At 39.8% G+C, this 24,160-nt stretch overlaps 2 protein-coding genes across 2 annotated transcripts; both read left to right on the top strand.

Annotated features, from left to right (window-relative positions):
* Positions 1 to 3,505: 3,505 nt before the first annotated feature.
* On the top strand, positions 3,506 to 4,444 carry LOC308652664 (olfactory receptor 2Y1B-like; the record flags this gene model as incomplete). Its single annotated transcript, XM_081300686.1, has 1 exon — positions 3,506 to 4,444. The coding sequence occupies one exon, from the start codon at positions 3,506 to 3,508 to the stop codon at positions 4,442 to 4,444; it is 939 nt and encodes a 312-aa protein (XP_081156812.1).
* A 17,697-nt stretch (positions 4,445 to 22,141) lies between these two features.
* LOC308658526 (olfactory receptor 2Y1B-like) lies at positions 22,142 to 23,084 on the top strand (the record flags this gene model as incomplete). Its single annotated transcript, XM_081311272.1, has 1 exon — positions 22,142 to 23,084. The coding sequence occupies exon 1, from the start codon at positions 22,146 to 22,148 to the stop codon at positions 23,082 to 23,084; it is 939 nt and encodes a 312-aa protein (XP_081167398.1). The 5' UTR covers positions 22,142 to 22,145.
* Between the last annotated feature and the right edge of the window lie 1,076 nt (positions 23,085 to 24,160).

A 24,160-nucleotide genomic window follows, 5' to 3' on the forward strand; every position in this document is an offset into this window, starting at 1 on the left:
AGAGTTATTGAAAATGCCTACTGTGTTTTACTGTACAGTGTGGAGAGGACAGAATCCATATAGAAGTGGGTTGAGGACTGAGTGGGAGGGAAGTTGTGGAAACACTGAGTGGAGACGACTCTTTCAGTAAAGTAATCTATGAAGAGGAAGAAGGATAAAAGGCAGTAACTAAAAGGGGACATAGGGCGAAAAGAAATATGTTCAAATGGAAGAGACTTGCTCATACATTACTTTGTTGAGAAAGAGCCAATAGAGAAGGGAATGTTAAAGACACATTAAAAAGGACTGATTTTTTGGTATAATTCATGTGCATATTCATCTTATTCTTTTCAGAAGAATTTGTTAACCTATAGTTAGGTAGGTAGACTGTACAGAGTGCCTTCTTCAGTTAAAGATACAGACATGATGACTCAAGGAATGCAGGACACATAAAGATGAAATGTGAGGAGCAGACAGAAATAAAGGGGCACGAGGAATTGAGGCAGGGCTTCATTAGACAAGTTCTTGGTTTGGGATTTTGTACAGAAGAGTCATGCATCAAATGGTTTAAAAGGGTGTGAGGAAAAGCAATAATTATCCAGAGGTGGGCCTTTAGGAAATGAGTTGAGCCTGATGTCTGTAACCTCATCAGTGGATTAATGTACTAGATGGATTAATAATTTGAATGATTTGAAGAGTCTACTGGGAGTAGTGGAAATTGTAGACAGGTGGGGCATGGTTGAAGAAAGGATGTCATGGTGGCATGCACTTGTGGACTATATTTGTATTTGGCCCCTTCTCTCTCTCTCTCTCTCTCTCTCTCTCTCTCTCTCTCTCTCTCTCTCTCTCTCTCTCTCCCCTCTGGCTTCCATGAGGTGAGCAGCTTTCTTCGACCAGGTCCTTCCCCTAAGATGTTCTGCCTCAACTGAGGCCCAGAGCAGTGGAGTCAGCTGACCATGGACTGAAACATCTAAAACCTCTGTAAGCCCAAATAAATCTTTTGTCCTCCAGGTTGTCTATGTTAGGAATTTTGGTAATAGTCATGAAAAGTTGACTATACAGGCTCTGTTGACTTTTATATTGAAGTTTTGCCTCACTACTCTCCAATTCATCTTTGTCTTGCATTTTTTCTTATTTTATTTAAAAATAAATTTCATCATGTATGATAAATATTAGTAAAATAGTTACTCTCATGAAGCAAATTAAACTGTACACCATCACACAATTTCTAATTTTCTTTGTTTACATTGCAAGAGAAGCTAATCTACTCATTTTACCCAAATCACATACTTGTACACCTTTATTACCTATTTTCTTCATGCTGTCATTATATCTCTAGATTTTTTTTTATTTTAAGTATTTTCTACCCCACTTTTTCTCCCTCATCTCATTCCAGGCAACCATATTTTAATTACTATGTCTGTATACTTGACTTTTACATCATACATATAAATGATTTCATGAAATTTTTATTTTTGCTTCTGGCTTATTTCCCTTACTTACATAGTGTCCCCAGTTTCATTCATGTCATAGCAAATGGCAGGATATCCTTGTTATATCCAATGTGAGTAATTTTTGTATATGGTAAAGACACAGTCCAATTTGATTCTTTTGATATTTAAGTTAATTTTCCCCAGCCATTTATGGAAGAGAGTATCCTGTCTTCATAGTTGCTTCTTCTTCCTCTGGTGAAAAATTAACCATATATGTTAGTATTTATATCTGGGTCCTGTCTTATGTTTCACTGGTCTGTATGTAGTACAAGGGATTGAACTCAGGAATGGGATTGAACTCATTACATTGTCAGCCCTTTATACTTTCAGATTTTGAGACCGAGTCTCACTAAGTTCTTGAGACTGGCTTTGAATTCACAACTTGCTTCCCTTATTCACCAGAGTTTCTGGGATTACAGGGGTTTCTCACCATGCCGAGTGTGTGTGTGTGTGTGTGTGTGTGTGTGTGTGTGTGTGTTTGCCAATACCACCTTTGCTTTGCAATAAAGAATGAAAACAGAAAGTATGATACCAAAACTTTATTTTACTTTCTAAGAATTGCTTTTGCTATTTGGGTTGTCCTTCACTTTTTACAAATGACTGTTAAGTTTGCAGGTTTCATATCCTCCATTCTACATTTGTCCTACTGAGATTTGGAAGTTCAATTCTCCCAATTCAATATATATCATTATTTTGTTTATTGAAGTGTCCATTTATTTTTTAAACTTCCAGGTTTCATTACATTGAAATCCTTTTAGATTATGTTTTTCTTATTTATTGCAATAATTATTGTGATAAGCATCTGCTCAATTTCAAATATATTAAACACATCTCTCTGACACTATAAAAACCATGAATTCACAGATCAGGAATGCTTAAAAACTAAGTAAGAAACTGTGGGTATATTAATGTTTGCTGTTGCACAGGAAACAAATATTTCTGGGAAAATTATGCTCACAAGGAACAGTGTCAGGGTGGGGGATGCATTCATTAATTAATTCAAAAATGGTTCTGAGAGCCTTCTATTTCCCAGGCATTGCCCTGGGATAGGGATATAAGGGTGAAAAAATTAAGCAGACCCAATTGCACGGAACTCCAATATTAGTGATGGAGCATTATGACTGTTAAAATTGAGAATAGCTGTTTTTATTGTAACTTGCAGAATGCACTACATTATTTAATTTTCATCAAAATCATGTGAAATAAGTTATTTTCTTAGTTTTAAATGAAAGTAAAATAAGACTCATAGATATGAGCTTTTCACTATAATGTGGAACAGCTGTCAATGGTAGAATTGATCAGTAGGGACCTAATTCACATTCTAAGGCTCTTTACTGTGGTGGTAATTAAAAGGAAACATAAAATAAGATACCTAGTAGACCAAGGAAAAGGGCAAAGGGAACAACAGAAAATAGCAATGTTACATTTTTGCATGTTAGTTTTTTTTGGGGGGGGGGTGTGGGATATCAGGAATTGAACTTAGGAGCTCTTGGCCACTGAGCCACATCCCAGCCCTATTTTGTGTTTTATTTAGAGACAGGACTCACTGAGTTGCTTAGTACCTCACCATTGCTGAGGCTGGCTTTAAACCCACAATCTTCTTGTCTCAGACTCCTAAGCTCCTGGGATTATAGGCATGCACCACCACTCCGGCACATATTACATTTTTTTAATGTTCATTTTTTAGTTGTAGTTGGACACAATACATTTATTTTATCTCTTTATTTTTATGTGGTGCTAAGGATCGAACCCAGGGCCTTGCACATGCTAGGCAAGCACTTTAATGCTGAGCCACAATCCCAGCCCCACATGTTAGATTTTAAAAAGAATTTTCACATTGCTTCATTTTGTCCTAATCTCAATGTAATGAGGAGGAATAAGATAAGAATAAAAATAGAAGAGTGAGCATAGCTGAACTAAATAGTGAAATAGAAAATGAAAAATACTAAGGGATAATTGAAAGTAATGCTTTAATTCAAGTTCTTCATAGGAGGCATTATATTGTCTTCTGTTATTCATGCAGGTGCAAGGCTATGGGAAGTTTCAACACCAGTTTTGGAGAGGGCTTCATTTTAGTGGGCTTCTCAGATTGGCCTCAACTGGAATTCATCCTTTTTATCTATATTTCGATTTTCTACTCCCTAACCCTCTTTGGCAACACCACCATCATCATTCTCTCACGACTGGACCATCGACTGCACACGCCCATGTACTTCTTCCTCTGCCACCTCTCCTTCCTGGACCTCTGCTATACCACCAGCACTGTGCCCCAGCTGCTGATCAATCTTTCTGGACTCGACAGGACCATCAGCTATGGACGGTGTGTCACCCAGCTCTTCATCTACCTCTCCCTGGGTGGAACTGAGTGTGTGCTCCTGGTGGTGATGGCCTTTGACCGCTATGCTGCTGTGTGTCGTCCACTCCACTACACAACCATCATGAACCCCTTTCTCTGCCAGTCCCTGGCTATTACTGCCTGGGTGGGAGGCCTCATGAACTCTCTGATTCAGACAAGCCTCATGATGGCCATGCCTCTCTGTGGCCTCCATTACCTGAACCACTTCTTCTGTGAGATGCTTGTACTCCAGAAGTTGGCTTGTGAGGACACAGGAGGCACAGAGGCCAAGATGTTTGTGGCCCGAGTCATAATCATTGTTATTCCTGCAGCACTGATTCTAGGCTCCTATGCACACATTGCTCAGGCAGTGCTGAGGATCAAGTCAATGGCTGGACGCAGAAAGGCTTTTGGGACATGTGGGTCCCATCTCTTTGTGGTTTGTCTGTTTTATGGCTCAGGCATGTACACCTACCTTCAACCTCTGGGCAGTTACTCTGAGAGTAAGGGAAAGTTTGTTGCCCTTTTTTATACTGTAATCATCCCCATGCTCAATCCTCTGATTTATACCCTAAGGAACAAGGATGTGAAGGGAGCTCTGTGGAAGGTATTGGGGAGAGGCAGAAGCTCAGGATAAAAGAAGAAAAGAGGGTTAGTAGTAACATTTCTTATCAACAGCTCTCTGACTATGGAGTTAATCCTGCTCCTATGATGGTCATTAAAAAAAAAAACTTGGAAATATGACACAAGATACCTAATAGACCAAAGAAAAGAACAAAAAAGACCAACAGAGAAATGCAATACTACAGTTTTGCATGTTAGATTATTTTTGGGTAGTGTGAGGTACCAGGAATTGAACTCAGGGGCTTTCGGCTACTGAGCCACACCCCGAGCCCTATTTTGTGTTTTACTTAGAGACAGGGTCTTACTGCATTGCTTAGTGTATAGAAAACAGTTCTCAGTTGGCCCCAGGGTTTTATTGTTTTCCTTGTTTGGAAGTTTGAAGGGGAGATCTCTTGAGATGTTTACTTGCTATGATCACTGTGCAGTGGGGAGTAAGTGCTGATTTGTATCTCTACTTTCTAAGGGAATGAGATGGGAATAGGGTGCATTGTGACCACTTATGCAGAATGAGGTTGGGTTCTTGGCATGTCTGAGAGTCAGGAAAGGATCAGTTCAGAATGACCACATTGTTCCAGCGGATACCAAAATGGTGGTATAGAGATCGCAATATGATAAAGGAAGAGGACATTAGTTGTTTTAGTTAGAATTATTGCTGCTGTGACTAAAAGGATCTGACAAGAACAAGTTTAGGGGAGGAAAAGTTTGTTTAGGGGCTCACTGTTTTAGAGGTCTCAATCCATAGACAGCTTGTTCCATTCCTCAGAACTTGAGGTGAGGTAGTGCATCGTGGTGGAAGAGTGTGGCAGAGGGAAGCATCTCACATGATGATCAGCAAGCAGAGAGAGAGAGGAGAGAGAGAGAGAGAGAGAGAGAGAGAGAGAGAGAGAGAGAGAGAGAGACTCCACTCTTCAGATACAAAATATATACCCCATAGCTATACCCCAAATTAACCATTTCCTCCTACCACACCACACCTGCTCCCAGTCACCACAGAGTTAATCCTATCATGGATTAGTTCACCTGTCAGGTTAAGGCTATAACCCAATCCTTTTACCTTCAAACCTCGAATTGTCTCACATACATGCTTTGGGGGACACCTCACATCCAAACCATAATATGAGTTCACTCTGATTTTTTAGTTATTTGTGACTCTGGCCATATTCATTCAGATCTCAGGGTCTATCATAAATGTCCCTTTACAGTGGATCCCGTTCTACGATACTTGGAGCAAATAATGTTTAATGAACTACTTCATGGGGCATGTAAATTTCAGACCTGGTGTCAATTATCCATTGAAGAAAGATGCAATATTGATTGGTCATCACTGAATAAAGGGAGAGAGGAACATCTTGTTAGCCTCACCAAGAATCTCAGTCATGCTGCTTTGTGTCATGGAAAAGAAATTTTCCATATAAGACAGAAGAGAATAAAGAAGAAATGAGTACAAATGATCACCTAAGAGGAAAAAAATAATATTAAAAAATATTCTTGTGGTACTTCGGCAGGCAGAAGAAAATTATATAGAAAAAACATTTATTTCTAATAGTTATTCAATAAATAAAAACAATCAAAGGAAAAGACTCCTAAATACAATTTCAATATGTATGTGAACGATTACTTCTACGTTGTTCTCTCTTCCAGTTTTCCACATGTCTATCTGCATGGCAGAACCACTTTCCATCAATATTATTTCATTCCATGTGCTAAATGATAGTTTCATATAAAAAAGTGTAGATATATTTATTAAAAACCCATTACAGTCTTCTTGAATTTTAGTTTGGTTTAGTCATGTTTTATTCCAATAACAATCATTATTTGCAAATTTGTTTTGCATAAATTGTCATTATTCCTATAAAAACATTGTAAAAATTACTTGTTTTATATTGATATTTTGCTACGTCCTGGCTTAATCACAATGAAGCTAAGGATCGATGGGTTTAAGTAACATATTCAAGCACACATAGCAAATGTCAGGTGAAGTTTGGACCCAGACTTCTGAAATCCTAAATATAACACTTAGTATAACATGCTGCCAGTTCTGTTTTCTGTGAACAAACTTGTAATAGAGAAAGACTAAGGTTAGGAAAAAGGAGGTAGGAGAGGTCAACAGTATGCCAAAATGGATACAATGGAGAAAGGATAGTCTCTTCAACATAACAGTTCTGAAAAACTGGCTATCTGCATGACAAAGAATGAGTTCAGGTCCTTAAATCATGCAATATGTACAAAATAACTTAAAATATATGAAATACTTAAACATAAATTGGAAAAGTATAAAACTCTTCAGAAAACCTAGATATGACCCAAAAGCATAGAATGTAAAAGTAAAAATAGGGACCTCGTCGAAATTAAAACCAAAGACAAAATCAACATTGGTAGGAAATATTTTCAAACCACATATCTGATAATAGTTACTATCCATAATATATAAAGACCACCTACAACTCAACAAAAACCAAAGTAACCCAATTTTAAAATGTGCCAAGGAGTTTAATGGACATAAAAAGGCCATTAAGCATACAAAAAGTTGTTAAATCCATAATCATTAGGCTAATGTAAATCAAAACCTTAAGGATATCTTATTTCATATCTTAGAATGAATATTGTTAAGAAATATCCAAAGATGACAAGTATTATTGAGAATGTGCAGAAATTGGAACTCCTAGCATACTCTTGGTGAAAGAGTGAAATGTTATATCTCTGTGAAAAACATCACAGTTTCCTAAAAAAGTAAATAAAAATAGAATACCATATGACATAGCCATTTTATTTCTAGGTATATATACTTTGGAAAGCAGGTTCTCAAAGAAATATACCCATCATATTAGTTAAGGCTGTTTAAAGAGATAGCACCAATGTGTGGTGTATTACAGAGAGAGAAAGAGGTGTGAGGGCAGTAGGGGAAGTTTTTCATGCATTTGTGGAGGCTGAGAAGCCCCACAGGCCACCTGCAAGCTGGAGATCCTGGAATGCTGGTAGCATGGCTCAGTCCAAGTCTAAAAAACCTCAGAAAAAGGAATCCAATGTTGTAACTATCATCTGAGGCTGAAAACCTGAGAACCTGGGCCCCCAACCCCCAGGGTAAAGTCCTGGAGTCCAAAGGCTGGGGAACCTCGAATTGTGATGTCTAATTTCAAGAGAAATTAGGGGTTTCAGTTCTAGGAAAGAGAAAATAATTCACCTTTTCTCAGGTATTTTGTTCTAGCCTGGTTCTCAGCTAATTGGACACAGCTTGCTCAAGAATGAGAGCAGATTTTCTTTACTTGACAAACATGCCAATCTACCCTGTAAAAACCCTTACAGACACATTCAGAAATAGTGCTTTACCAATTCTCTGTGTTATTCTTAATGCAGCCAGCTCTAAAATGAACTATCAAATCTATATTTATATAACATTATTTATGATAGCCAAAATGGAAGTGACCCATTGTTGACCCATTATTGACAGATGAATGGATTAAATAAAATGTAGAATACACACATATCGGGAGGTATTTGCAATGTGCATAATCAATTAAGGTTAATATGCACAACATAAAATACATCCTGCACTAGGTATAGTGGCGCACACCTGTAATCTCAACAGCTCCAGAGGCAGGAGGATACAAGTTAAGTCTCAGCAATTTAGCAAATGCTGGGGATGTGGCTCAATGGTTAACCACCCATGGGTTCAATCCCTGCTATGAGAAAAAAAAATTCTTTGAGAAGAGACCACAGGGGTACCTTGGGTATGTAATAAAAACCATCAAATTTCATACTTTAAATGTGTAGGGTGAGAAAGCAATGTATACTAATTATATAGTATAGGAAACTGTTATTGTATGAAGAAAAATCAATTACTCTCCACATGTTGTACTGATACTAAGACCCTCAAATAATTCTCAGACCACTCATTGCCATTCCAATTAAGTCTTTATTGTTGGCCAGTGGTGGACACTGTACTCTCTAAAAGCGAGATAGTTAGAGTGACTCACTCCCTTCAGTTTGGCCTCATATTTAAGCCAAAAAACCACCAAAGGGATGTTAGGGAGGCGAAATCACAGAAGGGGCAGATTGCAGTCAGGTGGTGGGAGGCTTAGCCAATCAGAATAAGCCAGTTACCCTGTTACAGAAACTGAGCCCAGTTAGACAGTTCTGTGTTCTTGAGGGTTTCCACAACAAAAGGAAATACAACTTGCCCCAGTCATAACCTTTCTAGGTGGCATGGCTGTTTCACAAATTGGAGTCACTATAGTCAAGACTTCTATCACACACACTCCTTTCTCATATTCAACACCTTTCATCTAATAAGCAGTGTAACCATGAACAGTTTGATGTGAATCTTTCCATACTTTTATTTATGCTTATATAGCCACACATATACCCATATGTGGATCCCCCTATTTATATATTTCAGAAATAAAAAAAAAAACAACACTGTAAACCTGCTTAGTTCATTCGTGCCTGGGTGCATAGCCTGGCACAGGCAAAGGATAGCCGTGCAAACCTGAAAATCTTTCTTGAACCCTCTTCCTCAGTGTCCTCTTTTGTAGAAAAAGAATGATAATTCACCCGCAGTTATTTGGATTAATTGGGCAGCAAATGCAGATGCTTAGGATAGTGCCTGGTGCATCATAAGAAGCATGTACTGTTTAGGTATTTTTTTAAAAAAGCAGTGCATCTTTACATTTTCCCCAGACTTTACCAGAGTAATTCTCTTTCATAACTATGAAAACCATTTGTGCCATTTTCTTGACTGCATACAAAGTAAAACCCAGCGCGGTAATATTTTTTAAAATACTTCCCTTTATTTTTATATTCTCTTGAATAAAAGTGGACAATTAGAACTTATTACTTTGTTTGCAATTATTTCAGATGATGTCCATCTCTTGCAAGATTGTGGGCTTCCCTGTTGACAGAGATCATATTTTCTTCATTTATTTCACAAAAAAGAGAAGGCACAAAATAAATGTTTGTTAAACAATACTACTACCAATGAGTGAATGTCTGCCACACACCAGACACCTCACATATGTTGAATCATTAATGTACAAACAGTGGTACAGGATAGGCCACATTACCATCATCTTAATGATGAGGCTCAAGCATGTCAAGATAGCTTTTTATATTACTGTTGGTTGTTCAAAACATTACATAGTTCTTGACATATCATATTTCACATTTTGATTCAAGTGGGTTATGAACTCCCATTTTTACCCCGTATACAGATTGCAGAATCACATCAGTTACACTTCCATTGATTTACATATTGACATACTGGTGTCTGTTGTATTCTGCTGCCTTTCCCATCCTCTACTATCCCCCCTCCCCTCTCCTCCCCTCCCCTCTTCTCTCTCTACCCCCTCTACTGTAATTCATTTCTCCCCCTTGTATTATTTTTCCCTTTCCCCTCACTTCCTCTTGTATGTAATTTTGTATAACCATGAGGGTCTCCTTCTATTTCCATGCAATTTCCCTTCCCTCTTGCTTTCCCTCCCACCTCTTATCCCTGTTTAATGTTAATCTTCTTATCATGCTCTTCGTCCCTACTCTGTTCTTAGTTACTCTCCTTATATCAAAGAAGACATTTGGTATTTGTTTTTTAAGGATTGGCTAGCTTCACTTAGCATAATCTGCTCTAATGCCATCCATTTCCCTCCAAATTCTATGATTTTGTCATTTTTTCATGCAGAGTAATACTACATTTTGTATAGATGCCACATTTTTTTTATCCATTCATCTATTGAAGGGCAACTAGGTTGGTTCCACAGTCTTGCTATTGTGAATTGTGCTGCTATGAACATCGATGTAGCAGTGTCCCTGTAGCATGCTCTTTTTAGGTCTTTAGGGAATAGACCCAGAAGGGGAATAGCTGGGTCAAATGGTGGTTCCATTCCCAGCTTTCCAAGAAATCTCCATACTGCTTTCCAAATTGGCTGCACCAATTTGCAGTCCCACCAACAATGAGCAAGTGTACCCATTTCCCCACATCCTCACCAGTACTTGTTGTTGTTTGACTTCCTAATGGCTGCCAATCTTACTGGAGTGAGATGGTATCTTAGGGTGGTTTTGATTTGCATTTCTCTGACTGCTAGTGATGCTGAGCATTTTTTCATGTGCTTGTTGATTGATAGTATGTCCTCCTCTAGGAATTGTCTGTTCAGGTCCTTGGCCCATCTGTTGATTGGGTTATTTGTTATCTTATTGTCTAATTTTTTGAGTTCTTTGTATACTCTGGATATTAGGGCTCTATCTGAAGTGTGAGGAGTAAAGATTTGTTCTCATGATGTAGGCTCCCTATTTACCTCTCTTATTGTTTCTTTTGCTGAGAAAAAACTTTTTAGTTTGAGTAAGTTCCATTTGTTGATTCTAGTTATTAACTCTTGTGCTATGGGTGTCCTATTGAGGAATTTGGGGCCCGACCCCACAGTATGTAGATCGTAGCCAACTTTTTCTTCTATCAGACGCTGTGTCTATGATTTGATATCAAGCTCCTTGATCCATTTTGAGTTAACTTTTGTGCATGGTGAGAGAAAGGGATTCAGTTTCATTTTGATGCATATGGATTTCCAGTTTTCCCAGCACCATTTGTTGAAGATGCTATCCTTCCTCCATTGCATGCTTTTAGCCCCTTTATCAAATATAAGATACTTGTAGTTTTGTGGATTGGTTTCTGTGTCCTCTATTCTGTACCATTGGTCCACCCACCTGTTTTGGTACCAGTACCATGCTGTTTATGTTACTATTGCTCTGTAGTATAGTTTGAAGTCTGGTATTGCTATACTGCCTGATTCACACTTCCTGCTTAGCATTGTTTTTGCTATTCTGGGTCTTTTGTTTTTCCATATGAATTTCATGATTGCTTTATCTATTTCTACAAGAAATGCCATTGGGATTTTAATTGGCACTGCATTGAACTTATAGAGAACTTTTGGTAATATTGCCATTTTGATGATGTTAGTTCTGCCTATCCATGAACAGGGTATATTTTTCCATCTTCTAAGATCTTCTTCTATTTCTCTCTTTAGGGTTCTGTAGTTTTCATTGTATAAGTCTTTCACCTCTTTTATTGGGTTGATTCCCAAGTATTTTATTTTTTTTGAGGATATTGTGAATGGAGTGTTTTTCCTCATTAACATTTCAGAGGATTTGTCGCTGATATACAGGAATGCCTTTGATTTATGCGTGTTGATTTTATATCCTGCCACTTTGCTAAATTCATTTATTAGCTCTAATAGTTTCTTTGTAGACCCTTTTGGGTCTGCTAGGTATAGAATTATGTCATCTGCAAATAGTGATAATTTAAGTTCTTCTTTTCCTATTTTTATGCCTTTAATTTCTTTTGTCTGTCTAAATGCTCTGGCCAGTGTTTCGAGAACTATGTTGAACAGAAGTGGTGAGAGAGGGCATCCCTGTCTTGTTCCAGATTTTAGAGGGAATGCCTTCAATTTTTCTCCATTCAGAATGATGCTAGCCTGAGGCTTCGCATAGATTGCTTTTACAATGTTGAGGTATGTTCCTGTTATCCCTATTTTTTCGAGAGTTTTGAACAAAAAGGGATGCTGTACTTTGTCGAATGCTTTTTCTGCATCTATGAAGATGATCATATGGTTCTTAATTTTAAGTCTATTGATGTGGTGAATAACATTTATTGATTTCCGTATGTTGAACCAGCCTTGCATCCCAGGGATGAATCCTACTTGATCATGATGCACAATTTTTTTGATATGTTTTTGAATCCGATTCGCCAGAATTTTATTGAGGATTTTTGCATCTAGGTTCTTTAGAGATATTGGTCTGTAGTTTTCTTTCTTTGAAGTGTCTTTGTTTGGTTTAGGAATCAGGGTGATGTTGGCCTCGTAGAATGATTTTGGAAGTTCTCCCTCTTTTTCTATTTCCTGAAATAGCTTGAAAAGTATTGGTATTAGTTCCTCTTTAAAGGTTTTGTAAAACTCTGCTGTATACCCATCCGGTCCTGGGCTTTTCTTAGTTGGTAGTCTTTTGATGGTTTCTTCTATTTCTTCAATTGATATTGGTCTGTTTAGGTTGTCTATATCCTCCTGACTCAATCTGGGCAGATCATATGACTTAAGAAATTTATCGATGCCTTCACTATCTTCTATTTTATTGGAGTATAAGGATTCAAAATAATTTCTGATTATCTTCTGTATTTCTGAAGTGTCTGTTGTGATGTTGCCTTTTTCATCCCGTATGCTAGTGATTTGAGTTCTCTCTCTTCTTCTCTTCGTTAGCATGGCTAAGGGTCTGTCGATTTTATTTATTTTTTCAAAGAACCAACTTTTAGTTTTGTCAATTTTTTCAATTGTTTCTTTTGTTTCGATTTCATTAATTTCAGCTCTGATTTTAATTATTTCTTGCCTTCTACTTCTTTTGCTGTTGTTTTGCTCTTCTTTTTCTAGGATTTTGAGATGAAGTATGAGATCATTTATTTGTTGGTTTTTTCTTTTTTTAAGGAATGAATTCCAAGCAATGAATTTTCCTCTTAGAACTGCTTTCAATATGTCCCATAGATTCCGATATGTTGTGTCTGTGTTTTCATTTATCTCTAAGAATTTTTTAATTTCCTCCATGATGTCTTCTATAACCCATTGATCATTCAGTAACCTATTGTTCATTCTCCAAGTGATGCATGATTTTTCCTTCCTTCTTTTAGCGTTCATTTTCAGTTTCATTCCATTATGATCAGATAAGATGCATGGTATTATCTCTACTTCTTTATATTGTCTAAGAGTTGCCCTGTGACATAATATATGATCTATATTTGAGAAGCATCCATGTGCTGCTGAGAAAAAAGTGTAACTGCTTGATGTTGGGTGGTATATTATATATATATGTCAATTAAATCTAGGTTATTAATTGTGTTATTGAGTTCTATAGTTTCCTTATTTAACTTTTGTTTGGAAGATCTGTCCAGTGGTGAGAGAGGTGTGTTGAAGTCTCCCATGATTATTGTATGGTGGTCTGTTAGACTCTTGAACTTGAGAAGAGTTTGCTTGATGAACATAGCTGCACCGTTGTTTGGGGCATATATATTTATGATTGTTATGTCTTGTTGGTGTATGGTTCCCTTGAGCAGTATGTAGTGTCCCTCTTTATCCCTTTTGATTAACTTTGGCTTGAAATCTATTTTATTTGATATGAGTATGGACACTCCTGCTTGTTTCCGCAGTCCATATGAGTGATATGATTTTTCCCAACCTTTCACCTTCAGTCTATGTATATCTTTTCCTATCAAATGCGTCTCCTGTAGGCAGCATATTGTTGGGTCTTGTTTTGTGATCCATTCTACTAGCCTGTGTCTCTTAATTGGTGAGTTTAAACCATTAACATTTAGGGTTATTATTGAGATATGGTTTGTTCTTCCAGCCATATTTGTTTATTTATGTTACTAAACATGGTTTGTTTTCCTCTTTGATTATTTCCCCCCCTTTACTGTCCTACCTCCCACTGTTGGTTTTCATTGTTGTTTTCCATTTCCTCTTCCTGAAATGTTTTGCCAAGGATGTTTTGAAGAGATGGTTTTCTAGCTGCAAATTCTTTTAACTTTTGTTTATCGTGGAAGGTTTTAATTTCATCTTCCATCCTGAAGCTTAATTTCGCTGGATACACGATTCGTGGTTGGAACCCATTTTCTTTCAGAGTTTGAAATATGTTATTCCAGGATCTTCTAGCTTTCAGAGTCTGTGTTGAAAGATCTGCTGTTATCCTGATTGGTTTACCGCTAAATGTAATCTGCTTCCTTTCTCTTGTAGCTTTTAAAATTCTCTCCTTATTCTGTATGCTGGGCATCTTCATTATAATGTGTCTAGGTGTGGATCTCTTATGATTTTGCACATTCGGTGTCCTGTAGGCTTCTAGGATTTGGGATTCTGTCTCATTCTTCAAGTCTGGGAAGTTTTCTCATATTATTTCATTGAATAGATTGCTCATTCCTTTGGTTTGGACCTCTATACCTTCCTGTATCCCCATGACTCTTAAGTTTGGTCTCTTTATGTTGTCCCATATTTCTTGAATGTTCTGCTCATGGTTCCTTAACAGTCTTGCTGAGCTGTCTATGTTCTTTTCAAGTTGAAATACTTTGTCTTCATTGTCTGATGTTCTATCTTCTAAGTGTTCTACTCTGCTGGTAGTATTCTCAATTGAGTTTTTAAGTTGGTTTATTGCTTCCTGCATTTCTAGGATTTCTGTTTGTTTTTATTACCTCTATCTCCCTGTATAGTTGATCTTTTGCTTCTTGGATTGTTTATGTAATTCATTGTCGAAGTGATCTTTCATTGACTGATTTTGCTGTCTAATGTCTTCCTTGAGACTCCAGATCATCTGAAGCATGTATATCCTGAATTCTTTATCTGACATTCCATCTGCTGCAGCTATTACCTCTTCTAAAGTTGAGTTGACCTACATTGCTTGTGGTCCTTTCTTTCCTTGTCGTTTCATACTGCTCGTGTTTCTTTCTGCTTGGTGAAACTGTTGTGTTTTTGAAATTTTCCCCCTATATATATATATATTACTCTTGTATAGTTGAAAAGTCTCCCTTGCAGGGCAGGCAGCGGCTGTGCTCCTCCTCCAGTTGGTGTGACGTGTCTACTACGCCTGCGGACTCCTGGGGCTGTTCTGCCGGTCGGTCGCAGGTCTGCCTACCTTGCAGGCGCGGGCGGCGGCTCTGCTCTGCCCTTACACCAATTGGGCTGATGTATCTACCACGCCGGGGGGTCGCTGGGCCTGTTCCGGGCGTGGGAGGCGGCTCTGCTCTGCCCCTACTCCAATTGGTGTGACGTAACTACCATGCCAGCGGGCCACTGGGCCTGTTCAGTGTGCGGGCAGCAGCTCTGCTCTGCTCCTACTCCAATTGGGGTGACGTGACTACCACGCCGGCGGGCCTCTGGGCCTGTCCCGGGAGCGGCGGCGACTTTCCTCTGCCCCTCCTCCAATTGGTGTGACATGTCTACCACGCCTGCGGACCGCTGGGCCTGTTGTGCCAGTCGGTCGCAGGTCTGCCTACCTTGCGGGCTCGGGCGGCGGCTCTGCTCGGCCCCTACTGCAGTTGGGGTGAAGTGATACCACGCCGGCGGGTCGCTAGGCCTGTTCTGGGCGTGGGTGGCGGCCCTGCTCTGCCCCTACTCCAATTGGTGTGACGTGTCTACCACGCCAGCAGGCCACTGGGCCTGTCCTGCTGGTCGGTCGCAGGTCTGCCTACCTTGCGGGCGCAGGCGGCGGCCCTGCTCTGCCCCTACTCCCATTGGTGTGACGTGTCTACCACGCTGGCAGGCCGCTGGGCCCGTTCTGCCGATCAGCCGGTGGTCTGCCTACCTTGCGGGCTCAGGTGGCAGCTCTGCTCAGCCCCCACCGCAGTTGGGGTGAAGTGATACCACGCCGGCTGGTCGCTGGGGTTGTTCTGGATGCGGGCTGCTGCTTTGCTCTGCCCCTCTGGCCCCCACAGCACTCAGCAGGATCCGGACCGAGAAGCAGTCTCCGCGGGTTCTTTAGCCCTGGGTCAGAGCAGCTCCGGGAGCCAGAACTTGGCAGCTCTGGGCTCCGTGCATGCTCTGATAGGAGCAGGCTCCAAGAAGCAGCCTCTGCGGGCTCCTTAGCCCTGGGCCAGAGCAGTTCCGGGAGCCAGAATTCGGCCGCCCCGGGCTCCGTGTATGTTCTGATAGGAGCAGGCCCCAAGAAGCAGTTTCCGCGGGTTCTTTAGCACTGCGCCTGAGTAATTTGTCTGCGAGACGCAGGCGAATGGCAGCCTGAAATTACCTGTTCTATGGTTGAATGAGCTGCGATCAGTCGAAAACAGGGATGATGATGTCAACTCTCCAAGATGGTGGCCGCTGGCTTCCTCTGTGGTCTGACCTGTGGAGAACCGAACTGGACCGCTTCCTTCCCCCGTCTCAAACCCAGAATTCAGCACTGTGTACAGTGACTGCACAGCTGGCAGGAGCCCACAGAATCTGCAGCACTGTATCTTTGTGTTGCTATCTCTTGCTTCCCAGCGCGTGCCGCAGATTCTAGTCATGGGGCGATTTGCTGAATAAGTGGCGTGACCCTCTGTGCGGACAAATCGCTCGCGTTTGAGCCCCTGTAGCTAATCCTCGTGCGATGAAAATCCTTCCACTAGGTTTTGGAGCACCCCAGTTTTGCTAGAAATTCCTAACAAGATAGTTTTTAGCTGTTCTAACTCATCATTCTTCTGAACAGTGACGCGGTACACGGGAGTGATGCACTCCCTTCGCCGCCATCTTCCTCTATTTTTTTTCTCAAGATAGCTTTTCAAGGTCACACAGTTATGGCAGAGCTGTTTCCTCTGCATCACGTATGCCTTTAAATGGCTACAGATAAATTCTGAACCTTGATTTTTATTTCTCAAGCATTTAGCCCAGTGTGCATTGCTCAACAATGATTGTGGAATGAATGAATAAAGGAACACATTTAATTTTTTAATTTGTTGTGGACAATGTCAGGGTAAACATAATAAGTCTTACTAATACATTGAGTATATAGTGTGTGAAAGAGATTTTAAAGTGTCAAACTTTTCATGAAGAAAATAAATATTTTTTATTTTGTTTTATGGATTCATGATACGTGTAAAAGAGACATAAACATGTGATGAAAATTGCAGAGAAAGAAACATTTGGATTGTAGTGACAATGGTGTCTCTAAGTGAGACATGAAATTTGGTTTACTGAAGAGCTGTTAGGACTGGAGAGCTATTCCTCCTATGGGAGGAATCCCAGGCTACAAAACCCATGATGAGCAAGGAAGAAGCGGTGGTCTGAGCACACTGGATACCTCAGTTTGGTTTGGGCAGAGTGTGAGGGTAGATAAAGCTGAGGACTGCATGGCAGATCTTGAGCCAGTCAGTTGGTTATAATTGCCACATTGGGGCCCAGAGGTCTCCAAGGCCAGTCTGGGTAAACAATTCTTTCTCCACTGCTCTTGAATAGAATGTGCCAGTATCCTCATGGGAGACTTGGTAGTGCTCAGCCAATTTTCTTCTGCAGGAGGTCAGGAGGTGGTCTGATAATACACCAGCTTCTTCTGGTTCTCTGCTGGTTAAGGTGACTGTACCAGAGTGCAGTAGAAAGATGCTTCCCCCTCCTAGGTTCTGAGCAGGCTCCTCTGTTGAGGGAGGAAGCCTGATATCTCCAGGACAAGATTCTGGTGTAAACCCTCACTCCACAGATGACGTGAGGACCAAAGAGGAACACATCTTTCCCATCTCTAGATGCCACCAGTGTGAGATGGGTCTCACATCATCTTGAAGGCAATAGAATCAAGAGAGGTAAATGGAACAGTTTTCTCTGATAGATCCCTGGGTGTGAGCTGACTCGGGGTGCTATTCTGGCTTCACAGTCTCTTCCCAAACTCCAATCCTATGATGGCATTGCTCTGTCATGTAAAGTGAAGATCAGAACCAGGAGCCCAAGAACTGAGTTATTGTTAGAATTATTGAAAATTAATCAAGAAAGTTTGGAGAGAATCCTGGAAGTTGGAGAGAATCTATCATGTTTAGAGACAATGCTGTGTGGGGAGTCAGAATTTAAAAAGAAATTTGTTAAATTCAGACTTTGAATGTCAATCAGCTGACTGGACCCCAGCTGTGGTTTTCTTTTGGTTCTACCTGGAAAAAATTAGTGTGTTATTATGGAGGATTTAATAGAAGAGTCTTGATGATTGCCCTATTACTTGGTGATTTAAGGGGATTGTTTGTTAACTAGTGTGAGCATGATGAAGTTGGATGAGAAATGTGCCTGTAGAAGTGCAAACTGTGACGGAGAAAGGGGAGAGGAACTCTTTGGTGGCAAGGCTAGTTTTTGTAGTGAGTTTAAACCTCTGAAAACTAATAGGATACCTTCATGTGCAATCATAACTGGAGAAAGAAAAGATCAATTCAAACTGAAGGATGGATGAAGGTAATCATACAGGAAGGAGTTTTTAGAACCTCCTGCTTTATGTACAGAAGATTAAATGTTTTGTTTTAATGTGGGTCTATTATAATCAGATAATATCGTTAAATTAGTAAATTAGAAGAATATAGTACATGATTTTTGATCTGAAGAAGTTTATTATTGACCAGGAGTTAGCTGAGTAGAAGAATACTTGCCTAGAATGTAAGCGATATTCACGAGCCTGATTCTCGCATTGAAAAAGAGAAGAGTTTATTATTTACAGTGATTGTGCACAGGCCCAGATTCTGTATGAGGCACAAAAACAGGTGAACACAGATAATTGCTGATCTTTATAATGCAGACAATCAACAATATCAGATATGCAAATGTCAAAAATGCTTGGTGTAATGGGAATAGGAGTAAGAGTTAATTAAATATTTTTTTTGCTATAGATGGACACAATGCCTTTATTTTATTTATTTTTATGTGGTTCTGAGGGTTGAACTCAGTGCCTCACACTTGCTAGGTGAGTGCTCTACCACTGAGCCACAATACCTGCCCCCTAAATTTTAAAAAGATAACTTAAGAGTAGGAAAATATAGACTATCAGGGTTTTGTGTGATGATTGATAGCATCCAACTTAATAATCCAGGTAGTGCAGAAACATTTTCCAGCCTCTGAATAAGCAAGAAACTTTCAAGTGACCAGAATGTCACTTCCTGTCCAGGGACTGTATGTTTAGTGTGCTTCACTTTTTCCAAGTTTTCTTTATGTTGCTTTCTTAGAAATTTCACTAATTCTTCCTAATTTGGGCTTTTGCAGAAGCACAAAATATTTGCAGTATGGGACAAAGCAGGCAAGGGTAAGCAGGCTTAAACTGGTGAGTTTGAATATTCTCTGCACTCTCTGGGATATAAAGAGTTATCTGATAACTGACCTTCAGCTGTTCAAGATGGGTACATAATGGCCCAAAGTTTGAGAGCCTCATTGAAGCCGAATAAAGGGGGAACTTGGAATTGAGCTCTGGATTGGTTTTCACATGCAAGGTCTACTTTCAAGAAATTCTTTTACTATCTTTAAGAATTATTATCCCTGAAAGGGGTAGTCTGTGCATGGTCAGTCAGATCCCCAAATGTCAAAGCATTAGAAATACGTAAAATGAAAAGGTGTGCTTAGTACAGACGGATTATGGAAGTCTGAATGTTTGGGAGTGTTACCTACACAGTGACTTTTTGAATTATACAAATTATGGAATGAATGGCATTTTCTAGTAAGGGTCTTTAGAAGGGTAAGAGAAGGGTGTTTGGGGTGGAACCCTGAGGAGAAACCTATTGTGAAAGAGATGCACAGAGAAAGAGGAGCACACCAAAGACTGAGAAATAACCAAGGAAGGAGGAAGATGTCCAGGAAGATAAGGGAAGAGGTTTTGTGTAGAATGAACGAATTCTTGACCAAGAAGTGTTACTGAAAATGCCTACTGTGTTTTACTGTACAGTGTGGAGAGGACAGAATCCATATAGAAGTGGGTTGAGGACTGAGTGGGAGGGAAGTTGTGGAAACACTGAGTGGAGACGACTCTTTCAGTAAAGTAATCTATGAAGTGGAAGAAAGATAAAAGGCAGTAACTAAAAGGGGACATAGGGCGAAAAGAAATATGTTCAAATGGAAGAGACTTGCTCATACATTACTTTGTTGAGAAAGAGCCAATAGAGAAGGGAATGTTAAAGACACATTAAAAAGGACTGAATTTTTGGTATAATTCATTTGCATATTCATCTTATTCTTTTCAGAAGAATTTGTTAACCTATAGTTAGGTAGGTAGACTGTACAGAGTGCCTTCTTCAGTTAAAGATACAGACATGATGACTCAAGGAATGCAGGACACATAAAGATGAATGTGAGGAGCAGATAGAAATAAATGGGCAAGAGAATTGGCATGAGGAAATGAGGCAGGGCTTCATTAGACAAGTTCTTGGTTTGAGATTTTGTACAGAAGAGTCATGCATCAAGAAGTTTAAAAGGGTGTAGGAAAAGCGATAATTATCCAGAGGTGGGCCTTTAGGAACTGATTGACCCTGATGGCTGTAACCTCATCAGTGGGTTAATGTATTAGATGGATTAATAATTTGAATAATTTGAAGAGTCTACTGGGAGGTAGTGAAAATTGTAGGCAGGTGGGGCATGGCTGGAGGAAGGATGTCATGGTGGCTTGCCCTTGTGGACTATATTTGTATTTGGCCCCTTCTCTCTCTCTCTCTCTGCTCTGGCTTCCATGAGCTGAGCAGCTTTCTTCCACCAGGTCCTTCCTCCAAGATGTTCTGCCTCAACTGAGGCCCAGAGCATTGTAGTCAGCTGACCATGGACTGAAACCTCTGAAACCTCTGTAAGCCCAAATAAATCTTTTGTCCTCCAAGTTGTCTATGTTAGGAATGTTGGTCATCCTGATGAAAAGTTGACTATACAGGCTCTGTTGACTTTTATATTGAGGTTTTGCTTCACTACTCTCCAATTCATCTTTGTCTTGCATTTTTTTCTTATTTCATTTAAAAATAAATTTCATCACGTATGATAAATATTAGTAAAATAGTTACTCTCATGAAGCAAATTAAACTGTACACCATCACACAATTTCTCATTTTCTTTCTTTACATTGCAAGAGATGCTAATCTACTCATTTTTCAAATCACATATGTGGTACACCTTGATTGCTTCTATTCTTCATGTTATCATTATATCTCTATCCTTTTTTATTTTAAGTATTTTCTACCCCACATTTGCTTCCTCATCTCATTCCAGGCAACCATGTTTTAATTACTGGGTCTGTATACTTGACTTTTACAACACACATGTAAATTATTTCATGAAATTTTTATTTTTGCTTCTGGCTTATTTCCCTTACATAATATCCTCAGTTTCATTCATCATGTCATCACAAATGGCAGGATATCCTTGTCATATCCAATGTGAGTCAGTTTTGTATATGGTAAATTTGATTCTTTTGGTGTTTAAGTTCATTTTCCCCAGCCATTTATGGAAGAGATTATTCTGTCTTCATATTTGCTTCTTGTTCCTCTGGTGAAAAATTAACCATATATGTTAGTATTTATATCTGGGTCATGTCTTATGTTTCATTGTTCTGTAACTCAGGAATGGGATTGATCTCAGGAGAATTCTATTATTGAGTTACATTGTCAGCCCTTTATACTTTAAGATTGGAGACGGGGTCACACTAAGTTCTTGAGTCTGGCTTTGAATTGGTTTACAGGGGTTCCTCACCATGACGTGTGTGTGTGTGTGTGTGTGTGTGTGTGTGTGTGTGTGTTTGTGTGTGTGTGTCTTTTGCCAGTACCACCTTTGCTTTGTAATAAAAAAATTAAAACAGGAAGTATGATACCAAAACTTTATTGTACTTTCTAAGAATTGCTTTTGCTATTTTGGGATGTCCTTTACTTTTTACAAATAGCATTTAAGTTTGCAGGTTTTGTATCCTCCATTTTACATTTGTTCTACTGAGATTCGGAAGTTCAATTCTCCCAATTCAATATATTTCAGGATTTTGTTTATTAAAGTGTCCATTTATTTTTTAAATGTCTAGGTTTCATCACGTTGAAATCCATTTGGATTGTGGTTTTATTACTTATTGCAATAATTATAGTTATAAGCATAAGCAGTTAATATTTCAGCAATTTCAAATACATTAAACACATCTCTCTGACATTATAAAAACCTTGGTGTTGGAATACTGAGGGATAATTGTGAAATGATTCTTTAATTCAAGTTCTTCATAGGAGGCATTTAATTGTCTTCTGTTACTTGTGCAGGTGAAAGGATATGGAAACTTTAAACACCAGTTTTGGAGAGGGCTTCATTTTGGTGGGCTTCTCAGATTGGCCTCAACTGGAACCCATTCTTTTTATCTATATTGCACTTTTCTACTCCCTAACCCTTTTTGGCAACACCACCATCATCATTCTCTCACGACTGGATCCTCGACTGCACACGCCCATGTACTTCTTCCTCTGCCACCTCTCCTTCCTGGACCTCTGCTATACCACCAGCACTGTGCCCCAGCTGCTGATCAATCTTTCTGGACTTGACAGGACCATCAGCTATGGACGGTGTGTCGCCCAGCTCTTCATCTACCTCTCCCTGGCTGGAACTGAGTGTGTGCTCCTGGTGGTGATGGCCTTTGACCGCTATGCTGCTGTGTGTCGTCCACTCCACTACACAACCATCATGAACCCCTTTCTCTGCCAGTCCCTGGCTATTACTGCCTGGGTGGGAGGCCTCATGAACTCTCTGATTCAGACAAGCCTCATGATGGCCATGCCTCTCTGTGGCCTCCATTACCTGAACCACTTCTTCTGTGAGATGCTTGTACTCCAGAAGTTGGCTTGTGAGGACACAGGAGGCACAGAGGCCAAGATGTTTGTGGCCCGAGTCATAATCATTGTTATTCCTGCAGCACTGATTCTAGGCTCCTATGCACACATTGCTCAGGCAGTGCTGAGGATCAAGTCAATGGCTGGACGCAGAAAGGCTTTTGGGACATGTGGGTCCCATCTCTTTGTGGTTTGTCTGTTTTATGGCTCAGGCATGTACACCTACCTTCAACCTCTGGGCAGTTACTCTGAGAGTAAGGGAAAGTTTGTTGCCCTTTTTTATACTGTAATCATCCCCATGCTCAATCCTCTGATTTATACCCTAAGGAACAAGGATGTGAAGGGAGCTCTGTGGAAGGTATTGGGGAGAGGCAGAAGCTCAGGATAAAAGAAGAAAAGAGGGTTAGTAGTAACATTTCTTATCAACAGCTCTCTGACTATGGAGTTAATCCTGCTCCTATGATGGTCATTAAAAAAAAAAACTTGGAAATATGACACAAGATACCTAATAGACCAAAGAAAAGAACAAAAAAGACCAACAGAGAAATGCAATACTACAGTTTTGCATGTTAGATTATTTTTGGGTAGTGTGAGGTACCAGGAATTGAACTCAGGGGCTTTCGGCTACTGAGCCACACCCCGAGCCCTATTTTGTGTTTTACTTAGAGACAGGGTCTTACTGCATTGCTTAGTGTATAGAAAACAGTTCTCAGTTGGCCCCAGGGTTTTATTGTTTTCCTTGTTTGGAAGTTTGAAGGGGAGATCTCTTGAGATGTTTACTTGCTATGATCACTGTGCAGTGGGGAGTAAGTGCTGATTTGTATCTCTACTTTCTAAGGGAATGAGATGGGAATAGGGTGCATTGTGACCACTTATGCAGAATGAGGTTGGGTTCTTGGCATGTCTGAGAGTCAGGAAAGGATCAGTTCAGAATGACCACATTGTTCCAGCGGATACCAAAATGGTGGTATAGAGATCGCAATATGATAAAGGAAGAGGACATTAGTTGTTTTAGTTAGAATTATTGCTGCTGTGACTAAAAGGATCTGACAAGAACAAGTTTAGGGGAGGAAAAGTTTGTTTAGGGGCTCACTGTTTTAGAGGTCTCAATCCATAGACAGCTTGTTCCATTCCTCAGAACTTGAGGTGAGGTAGTGCATCGTGGTGGAAGAGTGTGGCAGAGGGAAGCATTTCACATGATGATCAGGAAGGAGAGTGAAGGAGAGAGAGAGGAGAGAGAGAGAGAGAGAGAGAGAGAGAGAGAGAGAGAGAGAGAGAGAGAGAGAGACTCCACTCTCCTGATACAAAATATATACCCCATAGCCATACCCCAAATTAACCATTTCCTCCTGGCACATCCCACCTGCTCCCAGTCACCACAGAGTTAATCCTATCATGGATTAGTTCGCTTGTCAGGTTAAGGCTATAACCCAATCATTTTACCTTCAAACCTCGCATTGTCTC

This window comes from Spermophilus citellus (genome assembly GCF_964194105.1).
Source record: "Spermophilus citellus genome assembly, chromosome: 1".
Classification (NCBI taxonomy): Eukaryota; Metazoa; Chordata; class Mammalia; order Rodentia; family Sciuridae; genus Spermophilus; species Spermophilus citellus.